At 46.1% G+C, this 20,094-nt stretch overlaps 1 protein-coding gene across 1 annotated transcript in view; it reads right to left on the bottom strand.

Annotated features, from left to right (window-relative positions):
• Window positions 1–20,094, bottom strand: part of LOC115095641 (tyrosine-protein phosphatase non-receptor type 20-like) — a 154,503-nt gene that overhangs the window by 107,349 nt on the left and 27,060 nt on the right. The window contains exons 7-8 of the mRNA XM_029609638.1: window positions 18,668–18,761; window positions 10,369–10,454 (exon numbers count right to left, since the gene is read on the bottom strand). Of these exons, the coding sequence (XP_029465498.1) occupies window positions 10,369–10,454; window positions 18,668–18,761 (180 nt within the window). The remainder of the gene's footprint in view (window positions 1–10,368; window positions 10,455–18,667; window positions 18,762–20,094) is intronic.

Here is a 20,094-nt window from a genome sequence, read left to right as displayed (position 1 = left end):
CAATATTTGAGAAAATTAGCGATTGTAGAACTGTACGAAAGTCTTCTGTGGTTAGTAATGGTTTTTCAGTCTATGTAGGATGCACAGTTTGCATATCCTGTTATGATTAATTTGTTCATGTGCTTTTCATAGTAAGCAGAGTTGCTTACCTGTAATAGGTATTCTCACAGGACAGCAGGATGTTAGTCTTCACATGTGGGTGACATCATCAGGATGGAGCCCAATCATGGAACACGTTTGTCAAAGTTTCCAGAACTTTGACTGGCACCTACTGGGCATGCCCAGCATAGCACCAATCCTGCAACCAGCAGGAATTTCACTTCAGTCTTGTCTTATAGTAAAAAGTACATGCAAAAATAGGGATGTGAATCAGGCTTCGGACGATTGAAAATATCGGACAATATAGGAAAACCCAACGATATTGATCGTGGGGTTTCTCTTATCGTTTTGGGGGAGGGCGGGAAAAACGGCACACAAAAATAACCCCTAAACCCACCCCGACCCTTTAAAACTAATCCCTTAGCTTCCCCCACCCTCCTGACCCCCCCAAAACATTTTACAGGTACCTGGTGGTCCAGTGGGGGTTCCTGGAGCGATATCCCGCTCCCGGGCTGTCGGCTGCCACTAATCAAAATGGCGCTGATGGCCCTTTGCCCTTACCATGTGACAGGGTATCCATGCCATTGGCCGGACCCTGTCACATGGTAGGAGCACTGGATGGCCGGTGCCATCTTGTGCTCCTACCATGTGACAGGGGCTGACCAATGGCACCGGTAGCTCCTGTGACATAGTAAGGGCAAAGGCTATCGGCGCCATTTTGAATACTGGCAGCCAACGGTCCGAGTGCAGGAGGTCACTCCCGGACCCCTGCTGGACTTTTGGCAAGTCTTGTGGGGGTCAGGAGGGTCCCCCAAGACTTGCCAAAAGCCCCTGGTGGTCCAGCTCGGGTCCAGGAGCGATCTCCTGCACTCGGGCCATCGGCTGCCAGTAATCAAAATGGCATGATAGCCTTTGCCCTTATTATGTCACAGGGGCTACCGGTGCATTGCTCAATCCCTGTCATATGGTAGGAGCACAAGATGACACAGGCCATCCAGGGTCTGGCCAATGGCACGGATACCCTGTCACATGGTAAGGGCAAAGGGCCATCAGCGCCATTTTGATTAGTGGCAGCCGACAGCCCGGGAGCAGGAGATCGCTCCAGGGACCCCCACTGGACCACCAGGTACCTGTAAAAGGTTTTTGGGGAGGTTGGGAAGGTGGGGGAAGCTAAGGTATTAGTTTTAAAGGGTCGGGGTGCGTTTTTTGTTTATCGGCTCGGGCGCAGCCGATAAACAAAACCGCGATCGGGCCCAATAAAAAAAAACCACATGTGAATCGGAACCGGAATCCAAACCGATTCCGGTTCCGATTCACATCTCTATGCAAAAAATAAAATAAGAAAACGTAAACGAACCCAACTCCACGGGGTGGCGGGCAGGTTTCGTGAGGACTAATATCCTGCTGTCCTGTGAGAACACCTGTTACAGGTAAGCAACTCTGCTTTATCATAGGACAAGCAGGATGGTAGTCCTCACATATGGGTGAGTACCGAGCTGAGGATGCCTGAGCAATGCACCAAATGTACCCAAAGACATGCAACAGGCACAAGAACTGGGGTGGAATTTGGTAGAGGGCATCCTGAACCCTAGCGGGTTGGCGGAAGGATGTTGGTACCTCAGTTCGCAAATAAGTTGCGCAGCACAGACTTGCCGAAGATAGAATTTTGTCTGCCAGCCTTGTCTAAACAATAATGGGCTGCGAAGGTGTGGAGAGAGCTCCAGGAAGCAGCCTTACAGATGTCAGCAAGCGGCACTGAGCGTAGGTGCACTACTGATGTTGCCATGGCCCTGACAGCGTGTGCTTTAACATGGTCTTGAAGCGGAATGCCTGCCTGTTGGTAACAAAAGGAAATACAATACGCTAACCAGGAGGAGAGAGTCTGCTTACCCACAGGTTTGTCCAATTTGATGGGATCAAAGGAAACAAACAATTGAGTGTATTTCCTGTGGGCAGCTGAATGGTCTAGATAAAATGCTAGAGCACGTTTACAATCAAGGGTATGCAGAACCCGTTCTCCTGGGTTTGAGTGGGGCCTGGGAAAGAAGATGGGTAGTATAATGGATTGATTGATATGAAACTCCGATACTACCTTAGGCAAAAACTTAGGGTGAGTGCGGAGTACTACCCTATCATGCAGAAGTTTAGTGTAAGGCGGGTAGGTAACTAAGGCATGTAACTCACTAACTCTGTGAACAGATGTGATCGCCAAAAGAAAAATCACCTTCCAGGTGAGATGGCGGAGATCGCAGGATTGGAGAGGTTCAAACGGTGGTTTCATGAGCCGTCCCAAAACCAAGTTGAGGTCCCTGGAAGGGGCCGGAGGGCGCAGTGGAGGTTTAAGGTGGAGCAAGCCCTTCAAAAAGCGTGTTACAAGGGGTTGTACTGAAATAGGTACAACTCCGACACCTTTTTGGAAGGCGGCTATCGCACTGACAGTTTGGAGACCTGACTCTGACAGATGCCAGAGATAGTCCAAAAACTTCTGTGTGGAACAAGTGAAGGGATCGAGGGACATGGAAGTACACCATACCGTATACCTGTTCCATTTGTAATCATAAGAATGCCTTGTGGAAGGATTTCATGAAGCTACTAGGACATGGGAAACCGGCTCTGAAAGGTTAAGAGGTTGAAGTATTAACCTTTCAACATCCAGGCAGTCAGGGTGAGGGCCTGGAGGTTGGGGTGACGAAGGCAGCCGTTGTTCTGAGTGATCAGAAGTGGGTCCTTCCCCAGAGCAATGTGCTGGTGTACTGATAGGTCGTGGAGAATTGGAATGGAAACCAGACCTGGCGTGGCCAATGAGGTGCTATGAGAATCATTAGTCCTTTGTCCCTTCGCAACTTCACGAGAGTCTTCGAAATGAGTGGAAGTGAAGGGTACGCATAAAGGAGACCGCTGGCCCACGAGAAGGAGAAAGCGTCTCTTGGTTGAAGGTGTTGGCTGTGCGTGAGAAAGCAGAAGTTCCCTACTTTGTGGTTGTGAATTGACACAAAGAGGTCTATGTGAGGGTAACCCCAATGTTGGAATATTGAGTCCACTACAGTGGGGTTGAGGGACCACTCGTGCGGTTGAAAAGTGAGACTCAGCTTGTCTGCCAACACATTGTCCACTCCCGGCAAGTAGGTGGCCCTGAGGTACTGTTACGGTCCCAGGCTGTGCCCCGGTCCCTTCACCTACCTCGGGGCCGGCCTGAGCCACTGCAACATCTTCTGGGCCGGCAAGGCCCGTACCAGCCTCTGCTGCAGCGCTCCCTCCTCGAGGGAGACGCCGTTGATCCGCTGCACCTGGCCCTGCCCCCTAGGCGCGCGCAGGGGCTCTGGATTTAAAGGGGCCAGCGCGGGAAGAAAAGGAGCAGCCCACAGATGACGTCAGAAGCTGCAGGGGTATTTAAACCCTGCAGCTAGGCCTATGCATTGCCTTGCAACGAGGTTCACTCTCTTTGAGAGTTACAAGTTGCTGCTTTTGACTACTGGCTTCTGACCTTGGCTTCCGACTACTGGCTTCTGACTTTGGCTTCCGATACTGGCTTCTGACTTAGGCTCGTCCACTGGCTTCTGATTCCAGCTTCTGTCCACTGGTTCCTGACTCCGGCTTTCATCCAGGAGGCCCCTCCTAAGTCCAAGCGGCTCGGCTCCTCACGAGCTCCTCTCAGGGGGACCGCGGGCTTCCAGTGATGAAGTTCCAGTTGGCCTCCAGGCTTCGGCCCTACTCTTCTCGATCCTCTGGAACTCCTCTTCAGACACCGGCCCACAGGAGACTGCACATAAGTCCAAGCAGCTCAGGTCATCACGGGCTCCTCCTGGGGGGACCTCGGGCTTCCAGTGGTGAAGATCCCTCTGGTCTCCTGCTCAGTGCTGCCTCCCGGCTTCGATGTCCACGGTGGGCCTTCCCACAGTGAGTCTTCTTCTGTCCCAGCCATCTCAAGGGTCCACGAATCCAACAGATACATCATGTGGGAAAGGGCTTCCGCCCATATCTGTGCAGCTTCCTGACACAGGAGGTAGGAGCCTGTTCCTTCTTGCTTGTTGATGTACCACATGGCCACTTGGTTGTCTGTTTGAATCAGGATGACCTGGTAGGAAAGGTGATCCTGAAAAGCCCTGAGAGCATATCTGATTGCACGAAGCTCCAGGAAATGTATTTGGTATTTGGCTTCATCTGGAGACCAAATGCTCTGAGTTTGCAGGTTTGCAACATGTGCACCCCAGCCGAGGTTGGAGGCATCTGTTGTCAAAGTTATTTGAGGTTCTGGAGCCTGAAATGGAAGGCCTTGAAGCAGATTTGATTGGTTTATCCATCAAGCCAGCGATAAGCGGAGCTGGTTGGTGATGTGAACAATGGTGGACCTTGGCTGAGAAGACTGAATCCACTGTGATTTTAGAGTCCACTGCATTACTCTCATGGCCAGGCGGGCCATGGGAGTGACATGCACCGAGGCGGCCATATGACCCAGTAAGAGCAGAAAGTGACGTGCAGTTGAGTGTTGTCGAGACTGCAGTCGATGGGCCAGAGAGGTGAGAGTGAAAGCTCGATCCTGAGGTAGGAAGTCTTTCGCTTTTAAAGTGTCCAAGTTGGCCCCTATGAACGATAGGGTTTGAGAGGGAACTAGCCTGGATTTTGGATAGTTTATGAGAAACCCTAGGGAGATCAGAGTATGGCACGTGAGATATAGAGACGTCAGTGCCGCTTGCTGAGAAGGAGCCCTGATCAACCAATCATCGAGATAGGGGTAGACGTGGATACTTTGACTCCTGAGAAAGGCAGCTACCACTACGAGGCATTTGGTGAAGACTCGTGGGGCAGATGCTAGGCCGAATGGTAACACCCAATATTGGAAGTGTTTCGGGCCTACTAGGAAGCGCAGGAATCTGCGATGTGACGGAGTAATGGAAATGTGTATGTAGGCATCCTGGAGGTCTAGAGAGCAGAGCCAGTCTTCCCTTTGGAGAAGGGGAAGAAGAGAACCCAAGGTCATCATCTTGAACTTTTCTCTTTGTAGGTATTTGTTTAAGGTGCGAAGGTCCAGTATTGGGCGAACACCACCTGACTTTTTTGATATCAGGAAATACCTGGAATAGAAACCCTGCCCCTGTTGGGAGAGGGGCACTGGTTCTATTGCTTGGGACTGGAGGAGGAGGGAGACTTCCTGCTCCAGGAGCGCTGAATGGTTGGATGTTCCCCATGTCACTCGAGGTGGGGAATCCGGTGGAACAGAGAGAAAGTTGAGGTGGTAACCTTGGGTTTTTACAGCGAGTACCCACTGATCTGTGGTGACTGTGTGCCATGGTTTGGAGAAGTGGCACAACCGTCCTCCGACGGGAATAGCCAGAAGTGGAGGCTGGGTACTGCTCTCTAGGAAGGAGTCAAAAGCTAGATGCTGGACTGGCTGGGGGGCTGGCTGTGACTTCTGAACTCGAGGTTGCTTGGATTGACCTTTTTGGTAAGGCTTAGAAGCTCGAGCCCTGGACACCGGGGGATAGAATCTCCTTTGCCGGTAGAATTGTCTCTTGGAATCTCTTCTAAAAGATCATTTGGAAGAGGAAGAGAGATCAGAAGGCAGTAAGGAGGGCTGGTGCAGAGTCTCTTGGTGGTCCTTGAGCTGCGCCACTGCTTCTTGAATCTTGAATCTTTTCTCTGAAAAGATTATCCCCAGCACAGGGCAAGTCAGCTAACCTGTCCTGTACTTCTGGTCTGAGGTCTGAAGACTTTAGCTAGGCCCATCTTCTCACACTAATTCCTGCCGCCGAAACTCTGGAGGTGGTGTCGAAGATGTCATATGCCGAACGTACTTCATGTTTGGCAGCATCTAGACCCTTTTGTGCTAGGGCATGAAATTGGTCCTGGAATTGCAGAGGTAAGGCTTCAGCAAATTTCTGAATCTTCGTAAACAGGGCCCTATTGTACTGGGTCATGTATAATTGATAGGAAGCAATGCGAGAGATGAGCATTGACCCATGAAATACTCGTCTTCCAAACACATCCAGAAATTTCTTTTCCTTTCCTGGGGGAATGGAAGAGTGGGGTTTGGAGTGTTTTGCCCTCTTCTGGGCTGACTCCACAACTACTGAATGATGAGCTAGTTGAGCTCTCTGGAAGCCAGGTGCTGGCTGAACTAGAGAGGTGGCATCTGCCTTATTGTTGACAGGTGCCACAGAGCCAGGGTGCTTCCAATTTCTCTTTAAAATGTCCAAGGGGATGTCATGAATAGGGATAGACATGATCTCCTTAGGAGCATCCAGAAATTGGAGAACTTGTAACATCTGATGCCTAGAGTCCTCTTCATGTCTAAAGCTGGAATGAAACTGTTTCAGACATTTCTTTAACAAAGTTGATAAAGGACAAGTCCTCTGAAGGAGAATGCTTCCTTTCATCAGGAAGAGAGGGCTGTGAAGGCAAATCATCTGAATCCTGGGACAAATCATCGGTCCAGGGATTGTATGGCTCATCACCAGCTCCCATATATTCATCAGAAGGGAGTCACGGTGTTATTCCAGAAGGTCCAGGCCTAGGCATTGATGTCCTTAAAGGTGGAATCGAAGGCATCGATGGAGGTATCAAAGGCATCAATGGGGGCATCAACGGCATTGAGGGAGGCATCGGAGGCATCGATGGAGGCACTGATGGAATCAGTGACATCGATGGATGTGTCGGTGGTAGCACTCCGGAGGGTGGAATGGAGATCGGTGATTCTTCTTCCGATGACAAGGGTATCAGTGAGGAAGGAATCGTAGCCATCGGTTCCCTTGGATGCACCGGTGGAAGGGCACGATTAACTTATCCATTCTTGCCAATAGCTGCGCAAGCGCCATGGGTATTGGATCGGTGACTGGAGCCGGAACCTGCACTGGCATCGATGGAGGTTTGAACCCTGGAGTGTTTACTGATGGCCTCTTGGATCATATGATCCAATTCCTCATGGAAACCTGGGGCATGGATACCTGGTTCCGGAGTAGGAGGCAGCACTGGCATAGCCAGAGGGTCCACCAGTGAAGGTGGAATCGTGGATCCCGGCACCTGTCCAGGTGGGGAATGCCTTGGTGACCCACAGACAGAAGAGGATGGAGCCTTTTCTGTTCTGGATTTCTTTGTTGGTGGATCAGACGACGTCGATGCCGAGGGCTTAGTTGTATCGGTGGCCTGAGCTTTTCGATGGCGGTGTTGATGTTTTTCTCAATGTTCTCCTCAGTCTTTCTCCCGAGGAGGAACAGAGGGGGTCGACACCCACGGAGTCGTAGAAACCAGTCGGACAGCAGCGGTTTCCTGGTGCTGGCGCGAAGTAGACGGCACTGGTTCAGATGACGTTGAAGCTGTCGATGGAGTCGGGGTTTTTGGCCAAAAGAGAAGTCCCATCTTCTCCAGCTGAGCCTTGTGACCCTTTGGTGTTATTTGGACACATTTGGTGCAGGTAAGGACATCATGGTTGGACCCCAAACACATCACACAGACCATGTGAGGGTCAGTGATGGACATCATTCGAGTGCATGGCCATGGCCTTAACAAAATTCAGCCATGGTGCGGTCAATGGCCGGTAGGCCGCAAGGGAAAAACTCGAGGGAATCAACCATAAGCAGGTAAAAAACTTACCGTTCGACCGTGGAGCAAAGATATCGATAAGGGGACCCCTGTGGGGTAAAATGTTTTTGAAAATATTGATGAAGTTCCGTGAGGAAAAATTCCTGTCAGGAATCTCTGAAGAGCTCCTTAACCCGCGTAGCTACTGCTGCGCATAAAAAAGAAAACTGAAGGGGAACCCTTGCTGGCTGCAGGGTTGGTGCTATGCTGGGCATGCCCAGTAGGTGCCAGTCAAAGTTCTGGAAACTTTGACAAAAGTGTTCCGAGATTGGACTCCATCCTGATGATGTCACCCATATGTGAGGACTAACATCCTGCTGTCCTGTGAGAAACATTTTCGTCGATCTGTTTGAAATGAAAATAGATTTTAAATCCATTTGCATCTCTAATCAGACTGAGGTATCCATGCTAAGCGTTTATGGACACCAGTTTAAAGAATCTCAAAGCTAAATATATAGAGGTCCATATTCAGAGGCTTTTAGCCAGATAACTCACAATTTATCCAACTAAATGGTAACTTTTGAATATTTTGGTTACTTATCTGGCTAAACTTTGGAAGGATAACATAGGGGCATTCCAGGGAACATTTGGAGAGGAGTTAGGTTATCCAGAATGCAGAGTTATGTCCTACTGGTAATGGGATATTAAAATGACCTACAACTGTAATATCACAATATTCTAATGCAGCATTTGTAATTAGCTGTTGTCAGCTAATTTTCAAAGGAATTATGCACATATATGGGCCTTTTAAGTGCAAGGAAAGCTTTTAAAATTCACTCCCAAGTGCATAAATGTGCTTTTGAAAATTGCTACGATAGTATGTTACAATTATGTGCATAATTCCTTTGAAAATTACCTCCTAACAGAATTATACCAGCTAATTACAAATGCTGCATTAAAAATGTTCTATTCCCCCCCCAAAAAAAAAATTAAATATTTCGAAAGAGCAGAATTATCAAATTACACCCAATAATTAAAACTAATAAGGATTTTAAAAAATCTCCTGCTCTCCATACCTGTGATCTTCTGATTTCCAGTCATCCTGAGATTGTCGTGGATTGGGGGAGGTAGGGACGCCCAAATTTTATCTTCTCTTTCACACACATGGCACAATAACACACTCCCTCTCTCTAACATACGCAGGCTCCCTCTCCTCACAGATATATAATGTGTGTGTGTGTGTGTGTGTGTGTGTGCCTGTGAGAGCTTATATGTGACACATGGGCTCTCACAGGCACACAAACATACACACAGGCACATTCACAGGCATACAGACACTCACACAGACCCACACATAGGCTCTCACATGGATAAACACACGTGCACAAATACACAGGCTCTCAGACACACACATACACACATGGCCTCCTAATGTCTTCAGGCCTTCAAGGGATGAGCTCCACCATGGCTCACTCCAAGATGAGATTTGTGCAATATTCTCTCCACCTAGCTTGATGGACGCTCTACCTGGGTAACAACAAGCTAGGTGGAGAGAACATTGCACAAATCTCATCTTGGAGTGAGTTTCCTCACTCCGAAGGCCAGCAAATCTTCACAAGAGACCACTGTTCTGTTCGTAGATGTCATGTAGAATGTCAAAGTAGCCCCTAACCCCCTACACTAATACTTAACCCTCACCTCAAGTTGCTAGGTGGGCCTCCCATAGGGATACAAATACCTGCCTAGGGTGGAGGAATTATAGCAAGTCTTGACTTTTTAACTTTAAGGTCCTAGTTTCATTAGCAGCTTAAAAAGTGTGTGGCTGCAGGGCAGGAGTTAGAGCATGGGGAAAAAATTAGGTGCTTAGCTCTGATTTTTATCTCTATGCATCTAACTTGAGTTTAAGTCAAAGCAAATGAATAGCAGCTCTCAATTTAGGTAAAATTTCATCTGAAAACATAGCCTATTTTCAGCTGAACTTAGGGTCTTAACTTAAGCATTTAATTTAGGCACCTAAATTTAGGAGCTCACCTTTTTTTCAATAATAGCCACTGCGCTTTTAATTATATTGTGTGAGTAAATTACTGGTACAGGGAATCAGTGTCCCAAATTCACCCAACAGGAATCTGTTAGTCTTATTCTAACCCTGCCACAACAGCCCTCAATAAGTGGGATCAAGGCACTCAAAATTATTGCTGGGAAAAAAAAGGTTTGTGAAGGGCTCCAGTTGAATCTATAGTGGTGGTGCTGGTGGTGGCGGCAGGGAAGTGCTGTAAGGTGTGTGTGTGGGGGGGGAGCAGCACAATAATAAGTTGCACAGGGCAGCAAAGCAGCTAGCATCGACTCTGCTTTAAGGCCATATGCTGGCAGAACCCTGTGCAGATATTTGACCCTTGGGATAAAGGATTTATCATGATATATTTAGAAACTAAAACCAACTTAAATTCTAGGAATTAACACAAGCTACACTTATGTAATCCAACATGCCAGTTTAGGATGAAATGAAGTCATACAGTATATGAATTCCCCTTTCAAACTACACTGGATTAGATTTTTGTGTAAAATAATAATCACATTTTACAACAATATGAATGACCAACAACAAACCTAAAAAAGAATAGTCAGCAAATCTGTCTTAGCAATCTTTAATAAAGGTAAAACAAATTGTAGCTCCCCATAGGAAACAATGTACATGAAAATATAATTTGCACTTTTATGTATGTTGGCTAAGTTATATCATATACCTGTACACACCTGCCCTGAATTCTTAAGGCATTCCACTGCTTGTTTGTGTGTAACACCACACAAATTAATTCCATCTACTTCCAACAGGCGGTCACCTGCAACAACAAATATTCAATCAGAGCACAATATTATGATCAATAACCATTTAGTACATGAGGGTGTTGATGCACTACAGTGCAATAATTTTGGGACATTACTACAGGCAACTTATTTATTCACCCTCCCATAATTCAGAACAAGGTACAAGATGCATCCATAAAAATAAAAAACAGATTAAAAAAATATGTACAGCATAAGAAAGCAGACATTCTTAAAAAAATCAGTGAATTAAAACATCAGAGTAAAAAATAAAATGACAGAAACTAAATTAACCTGTGCTATAAGCCGGCTTAAATAAGTGTGTTTTAAAGGCCTTTTTAAAGATTTTTTTGAAACTTTTATACTGCGGATAGATGGTGGAAGAGAATTCCATAAGATTGGACCAGCTGTCGAGAAAGCTCTCTCATGCCAAAATTAAAACAGAAAAGGAAATCAACCAGTATTTTTCCATATATTTAACTAATGAGATACATAATTATTGAATGGTATTTTACAGTATTAACATGCAGTATCATACTTTCCAAATGAAAAGTCTGCATCACCTGGAAAGAAAGACCATGCAGTAATTTACCAAGTAACAGTGGTGACTTAATCAGGGCAACTATAAAGTCTACCTACCAAAGCCACGTGTAGACAGTGCTAGAAGGAAAAGGAGGAGGACAAGGAGGTAAAAGATGAAAAGGAGGAAGAAGATAGGTGGGCAAGGTAGAAGAGACAATAAAGCAGGGGTGCCCAACTTCGATCCTCACAAGCCACAACCAGGCCAGGTTCTCAGGATGCCCATAATGAATATGCATGAGATAAATGTGTAGACATTGCCTCCATTGTATGCAAATCTATCTCATATATATTCAGGGTGGATATCCCAAAAACCAGACCTATTTGTGGGTCTTGAGGACCAGAGTTCGCCACCCCTGCGATAGAGTGAAGAAATGGCAGGAAGGGAGAGAACCATCTCATCTTTCTGAAACACTAAATGTGAACATGGCATCACATGCAATAAACAGAGCAGAGATGCTTCTACCCAAGCCTGAGATAGGAAAATTTGTTCTTACCTGCTAATATTTGTACCTCAAATATCACAGATCAGTCCACACAAGTGGGTTTTGCATCCCTACCAGCAATGGAGATAGAGAATAAAAACTTTTCAGGTACTGCTGTATAACCAAGAATGCCACCTGCAGTACCCAAGCCAATGTAGAGGATCAAACTTTCCCTTCTAGGGCGAAGAGAACCCAGGGTTGGAGCCCCCTGAACAAGGAACTGAAAAACACCAAGCTTCATCGGTTCAACATATATACAAATGGAAAGCTTTGAATTAGATTCTAATCATAGCTACAACAGTCTTTCAGAACTAAAGGGACGGGCCTCTGGATTGATCTGTGGTATTCCAGAAATGAAAATTAGTAGGTAAAAACCAATTTTCCCTTTCCTGTTCATAGCCCAGATCAGGCCCAAGCTCCCCTACAATGGGCAGAACCCTGAAAGACCCGCTCACAAGACACTCTTGCCAAACGCCGCATGCTCCCGAATCCAAACATCCAGCTAGTAATGTCTGGTGAAAGGGTGAAGCATAGACCATGTCGCAGCTCTACATATCTCCTGAGGTCACACCAACTGACACTGTGCCCAGGAGGCTGCTTGCGCCCTAGTAGAATGTGCTCGCAACCCTAATGGGGCCGCACGGCCTTTATAAAAATAGGCCAAAAAAATAGTCTCCTTTAACCAGTGAGAAACTGTGGCTTTAGACGCCAGACATCCTTTCTTCGCTCCACTGAACAGAACAAAGAGATGACCTGAGTGATGAATACTGTTTGTGATCTTAAGATATCGCAACAGAATCCGAAGAACATCCGATAAATGACGTTCTCTTGCAGGCGGTGTCTCCCGCGACCATTTGGTTCACATGGAACGAGACTACCTTCAGTAAAAAGGAGACTGTACGCAGCATCACACCATCTCCCATAATCCTCATAAAGGATCTCTACATGACAAAGCCTGAAGCTCCGAAATCCGTCTGGCTGAATAAATTGCCTGATATGGTAAACACAACCAGAGAGAATATAGACCCCCTACTATTTGCACAACACACACATACATAGGTGATCCAGTAGTATTACTCTATAAATCTTTAATACATCAATTAATCAATGAACATCATTTTCCAGAGCATATTTATCAATATATTTCAAACATATATCAATAGAAATACATACACATTAAAATATAAATATATCCATAATTAGTTAATTACATCAGTGATACAGAGACATGTGCATCCTCATGGACATTATACCAGCATTACCACCCCACCATAGCAGCACTGACTTAAAACTCCCCTCCAAACACTCATACATTCATATCACACACACTTCCCACCCACTAAAACACCAAACATCTAAAATCCTCAACCCTATTATTATCGAAGTTATCTACATCTCACCAGGCTCCACCACTTACTAATGTCATAAGGGAGCACTACACCACCTCCCTCACACCTCTAAAACCATCAAAACTTTGATGGTTGGAGCTATCTTCATTTGGGCATGCTCCACCATATATTCATTCCAAGTGGAAGCAATCCACCACGTCCCAACAAGGATCCCTGTTTCGCCGCAGCTTCTTCAGGGGACGCTTACGCCCAATCCAGCCAAGGATTAGCAAGACTCTCCAGTTTTCAATTGTTGAGGCATCACACGTTCAAGAGCCCAGAAAGTACTATAATCTTCAAAAATTAGACAACGAAGCAATTATCTTAAATAAATAAACAAATGTTCAAAACAGATTCTTCCCCCACATTTTCACCCACAACCTCAACAGCAAAAAAACTCACTTTCTCCACAATTCAAAATATCTGTTCCTCCCAAATAAAAGCAGCTGCACATCATATATATATGAGCTCACCACCTGAAATAAAGACAGATAATAATGCTCCAAAAAGTGTTTTATGCATATAGGGCCTGATTTTAAAAAGCATTTACTCGAGTAAAACAGGGTTTTACTCGAGTAAATGCACTTTACTTGAGTAAGTGGGCTTTTGAAAATTGCTATAATATATGCCATTGAATTGTCCATAGGATTTACTTGTGTAAGTGCACTTTACTCCAGTAAATGGCTTTTGAAAATTGCTACGATAATAGTTACATTTACATGTGTAACTCCTTTTGAAAATTACCCCCATAATCTAACCATAACTATATTTCAATCTCAAAACCAACCTTTCACAAGTCTTCAATACGCTGCACGCGTTTAATTCTATTATTACCATCTCCTCTCACGAATCCAATTTATATAGGCTTCAGTCAGGTCAAATGATGCCAGAAACTATCTCCTGCGGACTGCTGCTATCACCATCTGCAATGTTTCCATATGAAAGCATGGAACTCGCAATGGCAAATTGAGCTTCTGAAGATCCAGAATAGGCTGAAAATTGCTCTCGTGTTTGGGAACCACTAAATAAATCAAGTTCTTCTCTGTCCCTGCTCTGCTGGAGGGACTGGAACAATTGCGTCCAGCCTTTGCAACTAATGTAGCGTGTCCCGAACCGTGTCTTGCTTACTTCAAGATGAGCAATGAGACTCCAGGAAGGCTTTTCTGATTAGGCACAAAAATTCTAAAGCATAACCATCCGTTACCATCTCCAGGACCCATTGTTCCAACATGATCTTGGCCCACTCCCAGTAAAAGTGAGCTAATCTTCCCCCTTATGGAAGAGTGGACCCCTCTGGACTCATTGCGAGGACTTTCCTCCTACAGTCCCCTGACCAGAAGAGTCGGTGGAGGGTCTGCGGGTACCCTGAAAGCACTATTGTCTTCCCAAGGTTTGCTTTTGTCCTGAAGTTGAAGAACCCAGTGCACCTTATTTCTCCCTGCTCCCTTCGTAGCCAAATAGGCCTTGTAAAGGAGTAGAACAAAATCCGCTGAGAAAACTTCCAGCTCTGCGGAATCCTCAGCCTGCATGCTTCCTTCAGACTCTCTCTCCCCCCCCCCCCCCCCCATTCCTGGTCCTCTGATACAGATTGGACTATCGAAGATAGAGAAGGAGGGGAGTCCCTGGGCCCCCCGGAAGCATCCTGCTTCTTACTGCATGCCTCAGCCAAATTAGCTGCATTTCTGATCCCCCCAGGGACCTCTGTAGCGGGCTCTGCTGATTTGTGACTCTCTTCCTGCTGTCTGCCTCAACAGAGGTTCCCTCCCTCACGAAGGCACAGTCCATGCAAAACATTGAGGAATTAAACTGGCCGCACCATGAGCTGCATGCCCTGCAGGATCTCCCACGGTGAGAAATTGGCACCATTGTAACTGATTGCGGCCTGATTGCAGCACTGCGTGGTTCAGAAGGCCCGCAGAGGTGCGCGATTGAAGGAGCCCTGCTGCCATATTGTGCCACCCTCCTCGAACTGCTCCAGACCCCGATGCTGATGGGGGACTGTCAGTGTGTATCCCCATGGCACTACCAGCTCCTGCTGAAGATACGCACCACCCTTCCAGCCTTTCAAGCTCCTGCAGCTTTCTCTTCTTCTTTGGGTTTTTTTTTTAATAATTTAAAAGCCCAGCTCTCTTTAACAAGATAACCCTTGAGAATAGGCATACTTCTCTCTATCCGGGCGAAGGCACTGGGGAGGAGACTACAGAAGGAGAGAGGGAGCCAGACCACTGGCTGTCAATCCCTCCGGATGCAGCAGGCAGAGGCCAGACGGATCACCAACTTCCCGCTCACCCAGCTCTATCTGAGGGATGGGCCATGAAGGTGCCTAACACCTCAGGAAGCATCTCTTCTAAAAATGCTGACTTTCTTATTTCTCAGACTGCAGATTTGCATGTCTATCATCTGCTGGAGACAGAGAAATACTGAGGGACTGCAGGTGGCATTCAGTTATGTAGCAGTGCCTGAAAGGTTTTTATTCTCTGCCTCCATCTGCTGGTAGGGATGCAAAACCCACTTGTCTGGACTGATCTGGGATAGGAACAGGAACTGTAAAGTCCTGTTCAGCACCAAGGTGGAATGTATGACCAGGTTCTGGAGTACAACTCACCAAGTTCAGCAAAAGGTTCAAGATGTGAAAGAAGCTAGCCAAGGCCATCACTGTTTTTTTTTGGGGGGGAGTGGGGATGAAATGGGGGAGGGTATCTAGGTGTGCTGCAGAGAACTGCAAGTAGTAGTCCTGGGGGAATTCTGCGCTATTGCGGAGTGCAAAATTTGTGCAGAATTCCCTCCCCCCGCACAGAATTGCCAAATTTTGCGCAGAAAATAGTATAGAAGATGAAGGCCCCGGCGTACTGCGAACAGAGCGCATCGTTCGCGGTGAAGATGAAGCCTCGGCGTGTCATGTGCGGCGAAGATGAAAGCCAGGGCATGCCGCGAACGGAGCGCGTGCCGTTCGTGGTGAAGATGAAGGCCCCGGTGCACTATGCACGGCGAAGATGAAGGCCCCGGCGTGCCGTGAAAAGAGCGAGCACCATTCGTGGTGAATATGAAGGTCCAGGTGTGCCATGTGCAGTGAAGATGAAGGTCCCGGCATGCTGCAAATGGAGCGTGCGTGTTCACAGCGAAGATGAAGGCCTCCATGGGACACGCTCCGCTCGCAGCAGATTGCAAATGACTACTCAGGAGATGGTATCTACAATACTAGGTCATCCAACCAGAACTATAGAAGGGAGGCCATGCTCCATACAAACTTTGCTATGACTGAAGGACTTACTAGTAGAGTTTGAAGGCACACTACAGTGATTCAGGGCATAGAAAAGCTGGCTCTGTACTGGTATTGCCTGCGGGGCCTCTTCTGCAGGGGTACCTGCTGAGGGTTTCCCTCCCATCTCGCTTGCTGTTCTATGCGTCTTTCCTCCCTTTCTCTCTCTTTTTCCTACATTTCTCTTTCCCATTCCTTCCTTTTTTGTCTGTCATTTCTTCCTCTCTCTCACATCTTCTTGTCACGCTTTTCAATCTTTCTATTCTTACTCATATCCTTCCTCCTTTGTCTCTGCTGCTATAGGCAAAGCACCAACAGAGGATCCACATTAGTGAAAAAAGTCTTCTTGTCAGGTTTGCTCTTTTAAACCTACTGAAGTCTGCACTTAATGACACCTTCTTGTTTGTGAGTTTTTTCTTGACTTTTATTTTTTACATGGTAAATACCATACCACTTATGTCTTCATAAATAGTGGAGAACATCCAAGCTTTTCATTATTTTCCATTAGCTTAACCATATCTGCTACAGATAACCATGAAAACACTCATCGCAACCATGATAATACCACTTACCGCATCTTAACAGAAACCGCAAATGCTTGGTACATAAGGTGAGTTGCTTATCTGAAGTAAACACATTCATTGCATGATAAATGTTTTATCACGCTCTGGTAAACTGGTTCCAAAATTTTATATGGAAATTAAAACTGCCCAAGAGGAATGGCTTGATGGCAGGCTGCTAAGCACTGCATCAGTGTGAGTAAATCACTACATGAAGATTTGGCAAAGCAGGAGATATTCCCAGCCAATTTGAACGGGGGTCTCTACGTTTTTGCCACTTTCTAAATCTAGCAGTGCCTTAAGAACATAAAATATGCCATACTGGATCAGACCGAGGGTCCATCAAGCCCAGTATCCTGTCTCCAACAATGGCCAATCCATGTCACAAGTACCTGGCAAGTACCCAAACATTAAATAGATCCCATGCTACTAATGCCGGCAACAAGCAGTGGCTATTCCCTATTGATTAATAGCAGTTTTTGGACTTCTCCTCCAGGAACTTATCCAAAACTTTCTTAAACTCAGCTGCCTTAACAACATCCTCTGGCAACCTTGAAGCTGCTCTCAGAAGCTTCTACTAGATATCTATTAGTATCCAACAGTATTTAGGGTGAATCATCACTCCATGAATCAGACATGCCCCAAGGTCCAAAGCAAGATTGCTGATTTTCTTTCTCACTGGAAATGGTCCATATTCAGGAAGCTGACATGAGGAGTGGAGGCAATAGAGACCAAAGTCCAATTGAATCTATGGAATTTTGGAACTCAACAGCAAGGGACTTGCTGTGTAGATTTGTTGCTAATGCCAATTGGAGACCATGAGGTCAACAAAATTTCCATGGTTTGTCTGGGCAAGTTTTGCAACTGCATAGACAAAACTTGAGATTGAATATGTCCCCCTGTTCCCCAGCTAATTTTTGTCTGAGCAACTTGTTACCTACAAGTGCCTTCATGCCACAATGCCCCACTACCTCTCCTTGTGAACTCCACTCGTCAGGCAAGTCACATCTATGCTCTTCTCCTCTGCCGCTGATTCCTGACTCCGTGCTTTCCTACCTGGCTGCACTGAATGCTTGGAACAGACTTCCCGAGTTAGTGCATCATGCTCCCCCTCTGGCCTTATTCAAATCCTTGTAAATGTGTGGTGGGGTTATAGGGTATGAGGTATGTTTTCCTTGATCCCCCGCAATGTTCTGCTTTTTTTAATGTCAGGTAAGATATTGTGGTAGTCCACTGACTCCAACTGTGCAGGATATAGGTACTACTGCCAAAGAATTTGCCAAAGACCTTAGTGGAATGTAAACATCTTACCAAAGTCTATATTCCTTTTCCTTTTTCTATATTTCCTGTGTCTTATTCCCTCTCTGATCCATTATTCCTTCCCGAGCTCCTACCTTTATTGTGGACTAATTACTCACTCACTATAATTTACATTTGTTTCAATTGTGATATTGTTTTTTCCCCTCATATACATTATGACCTGCGTTATCTTTTTGAGCTTAATACTTTGAAAAATTTCAGGAAAGAATAATTTAAAAAAAACCAAAAAAACTCCCAAGAGGAATTATGCATTCCTCACCCCATGTTGGCTTCCCCCTTCCCCCACAGTGGGGCAAGGGACATAGAGTATTTAGGAAGGCCTGATAAACGGTGGTCTATATATTATTCCAATCAATTAGTCTGAGTCCTGGAGTTTATTGAGCATGTATAGTGTTATGGTTCTTGTTAAGGACAAGAACAAGGCCAAGCTGGTCATGGCAGCTTATGTTATAATTTTTAACTGCTTAAACACAGCAAGTGTCTGTATGTTAAACCCCATTGCAAGTGATGTGAGAATACATTATAATTTTGAGAAGACAGATGTTCTATACAGTATAATACTATAATTCTGATGAGCAAAATGTTTGTATATTAGGAGTTTTAAGTAGAATTTGATATACACTATTTTGTAATTCTTACCTCTTTTGATTTTTCCCTCCTTATCTGCAGCTCCTCCAGGTACAACAGTTTTCACATATATACCACCATGAGGCACACTAGTATTAATTCCACCCTGTAAAATATGCATATTTATGTAGGAAAGACTGAGAGACAATAAAATTCCCCAGGCACATAAACAATATTCTCACAAGGAGTCATTGTAGTAACATGTGATCTAAGCATACTATAAAATTATATCCATTCTGAAAAGATAAATGATACTGGTTTCTTTGAGGTGACAAATATTCTCAGATGACACTGCAGTAATAAGTTTTCCAAGAGGAAGGTTTATAATATTACATACTATAAAGAGGCATCTGAAAAAAACGACTATAAGCCAGCTTGGTGTCAGTGGCAATGCTGTTCATTGCCATGTGGAAGAACCTGGATTCAAATTCCAGCTCAGGTATTCCACCCCCTGGGTCAACCAGGACTGGGGATGCTGCAGATGCAGCATTTACAGTCTGTGGTGGGGTGGAGGGCAGAGAAGACAGTCATAGCCATCATTCAATAGAAACACCTAGTAGCTGGATTCAAGGCCTATGATTTCAGGGTTCTGGAAGGAGCCCGGGTGCATGAGACTGTCACTGCAATGACTGGATTAAAGTAAGCTGGAAGAGGATAATAAAAAGGGGGAAAAAAAATCCCAGGGTAGGGGCCAGTGAAGGCTCATGGCACCAGAACCTTTGGAAGTGCAACGGTGCAGAAGGAAGTAGGGATGTGCAGAGGGATGGCATACGTTGCATTTGGTATTCGTATTCGTCAGGGGGCAGATACGTTGCATTCGCAAGGGGGGCCCCCAATACGTTCATGCGTTCATTCTTATTTGTTTCCCTGCTAAAATTGAATTAACTACAACCCCACACCCTCCTGACCCCCCCATGACTTACCAAAACTCCCTGGTGGCCCGGCGGGGAATCCGGGAGCCATCTCCTGCACTCACGCCATTGGCTGCCGGTATTCAAAATGGCACCGATAGCCTTTGACCTTACTATGTCACAGGGACTATCGGTGCCATTGGTCGGCCCCTGTGACATAGTGAGGGCAAAGGCTATCGGCGCCATTTTGATTACTGGCAGTCAACGGCCCGAATGCAGGAGATCACTCCCGGACCCCCGCTGGACCACCAGGGACTTTTGGCAAGTCTTGGGGGACCCTCCTGACCCCCACAAGACTTGCCAAAAGTCCCTGGTGGCCCGGCGGGGATCCAAGAGCGACCTGCACTCGGGCCGTCGGCTGCCAGTATTCAAAATAGTGCCGATAGCCTTTGCCCTTACTATGTCACAGGGGCTACCGTTGGTTGGACCCTGTGACATAGTGAGGGCAAAAGAAAATTAGGTCTTACCTTCGATAATTTTCATTCCTGTAGTACCAAGGATCAGTCCAGACTCCTGGGTTTTGCCTCC

Source organism: Rhinatrema bivittatum, chromosome 7, assembly GCF_901001135.1.
Source record: "Rhinatrema bivittatum chromosome 7, aRhiBiv1.1, whole genome shotgun sequence".
Classification (NCBI taxonomy): Eukaryota; Metazoa; Chordata; class Amphibia; order Gymnophiona; family Rhinatrematidae; genus Rhinatrema; species Rhinatrema bivittatum.
The sequence above is the reverse complement of the archived record's forward strand: the minus strand, read 5'-3'. Positions and strand labels throughout refer to the sequence as shown.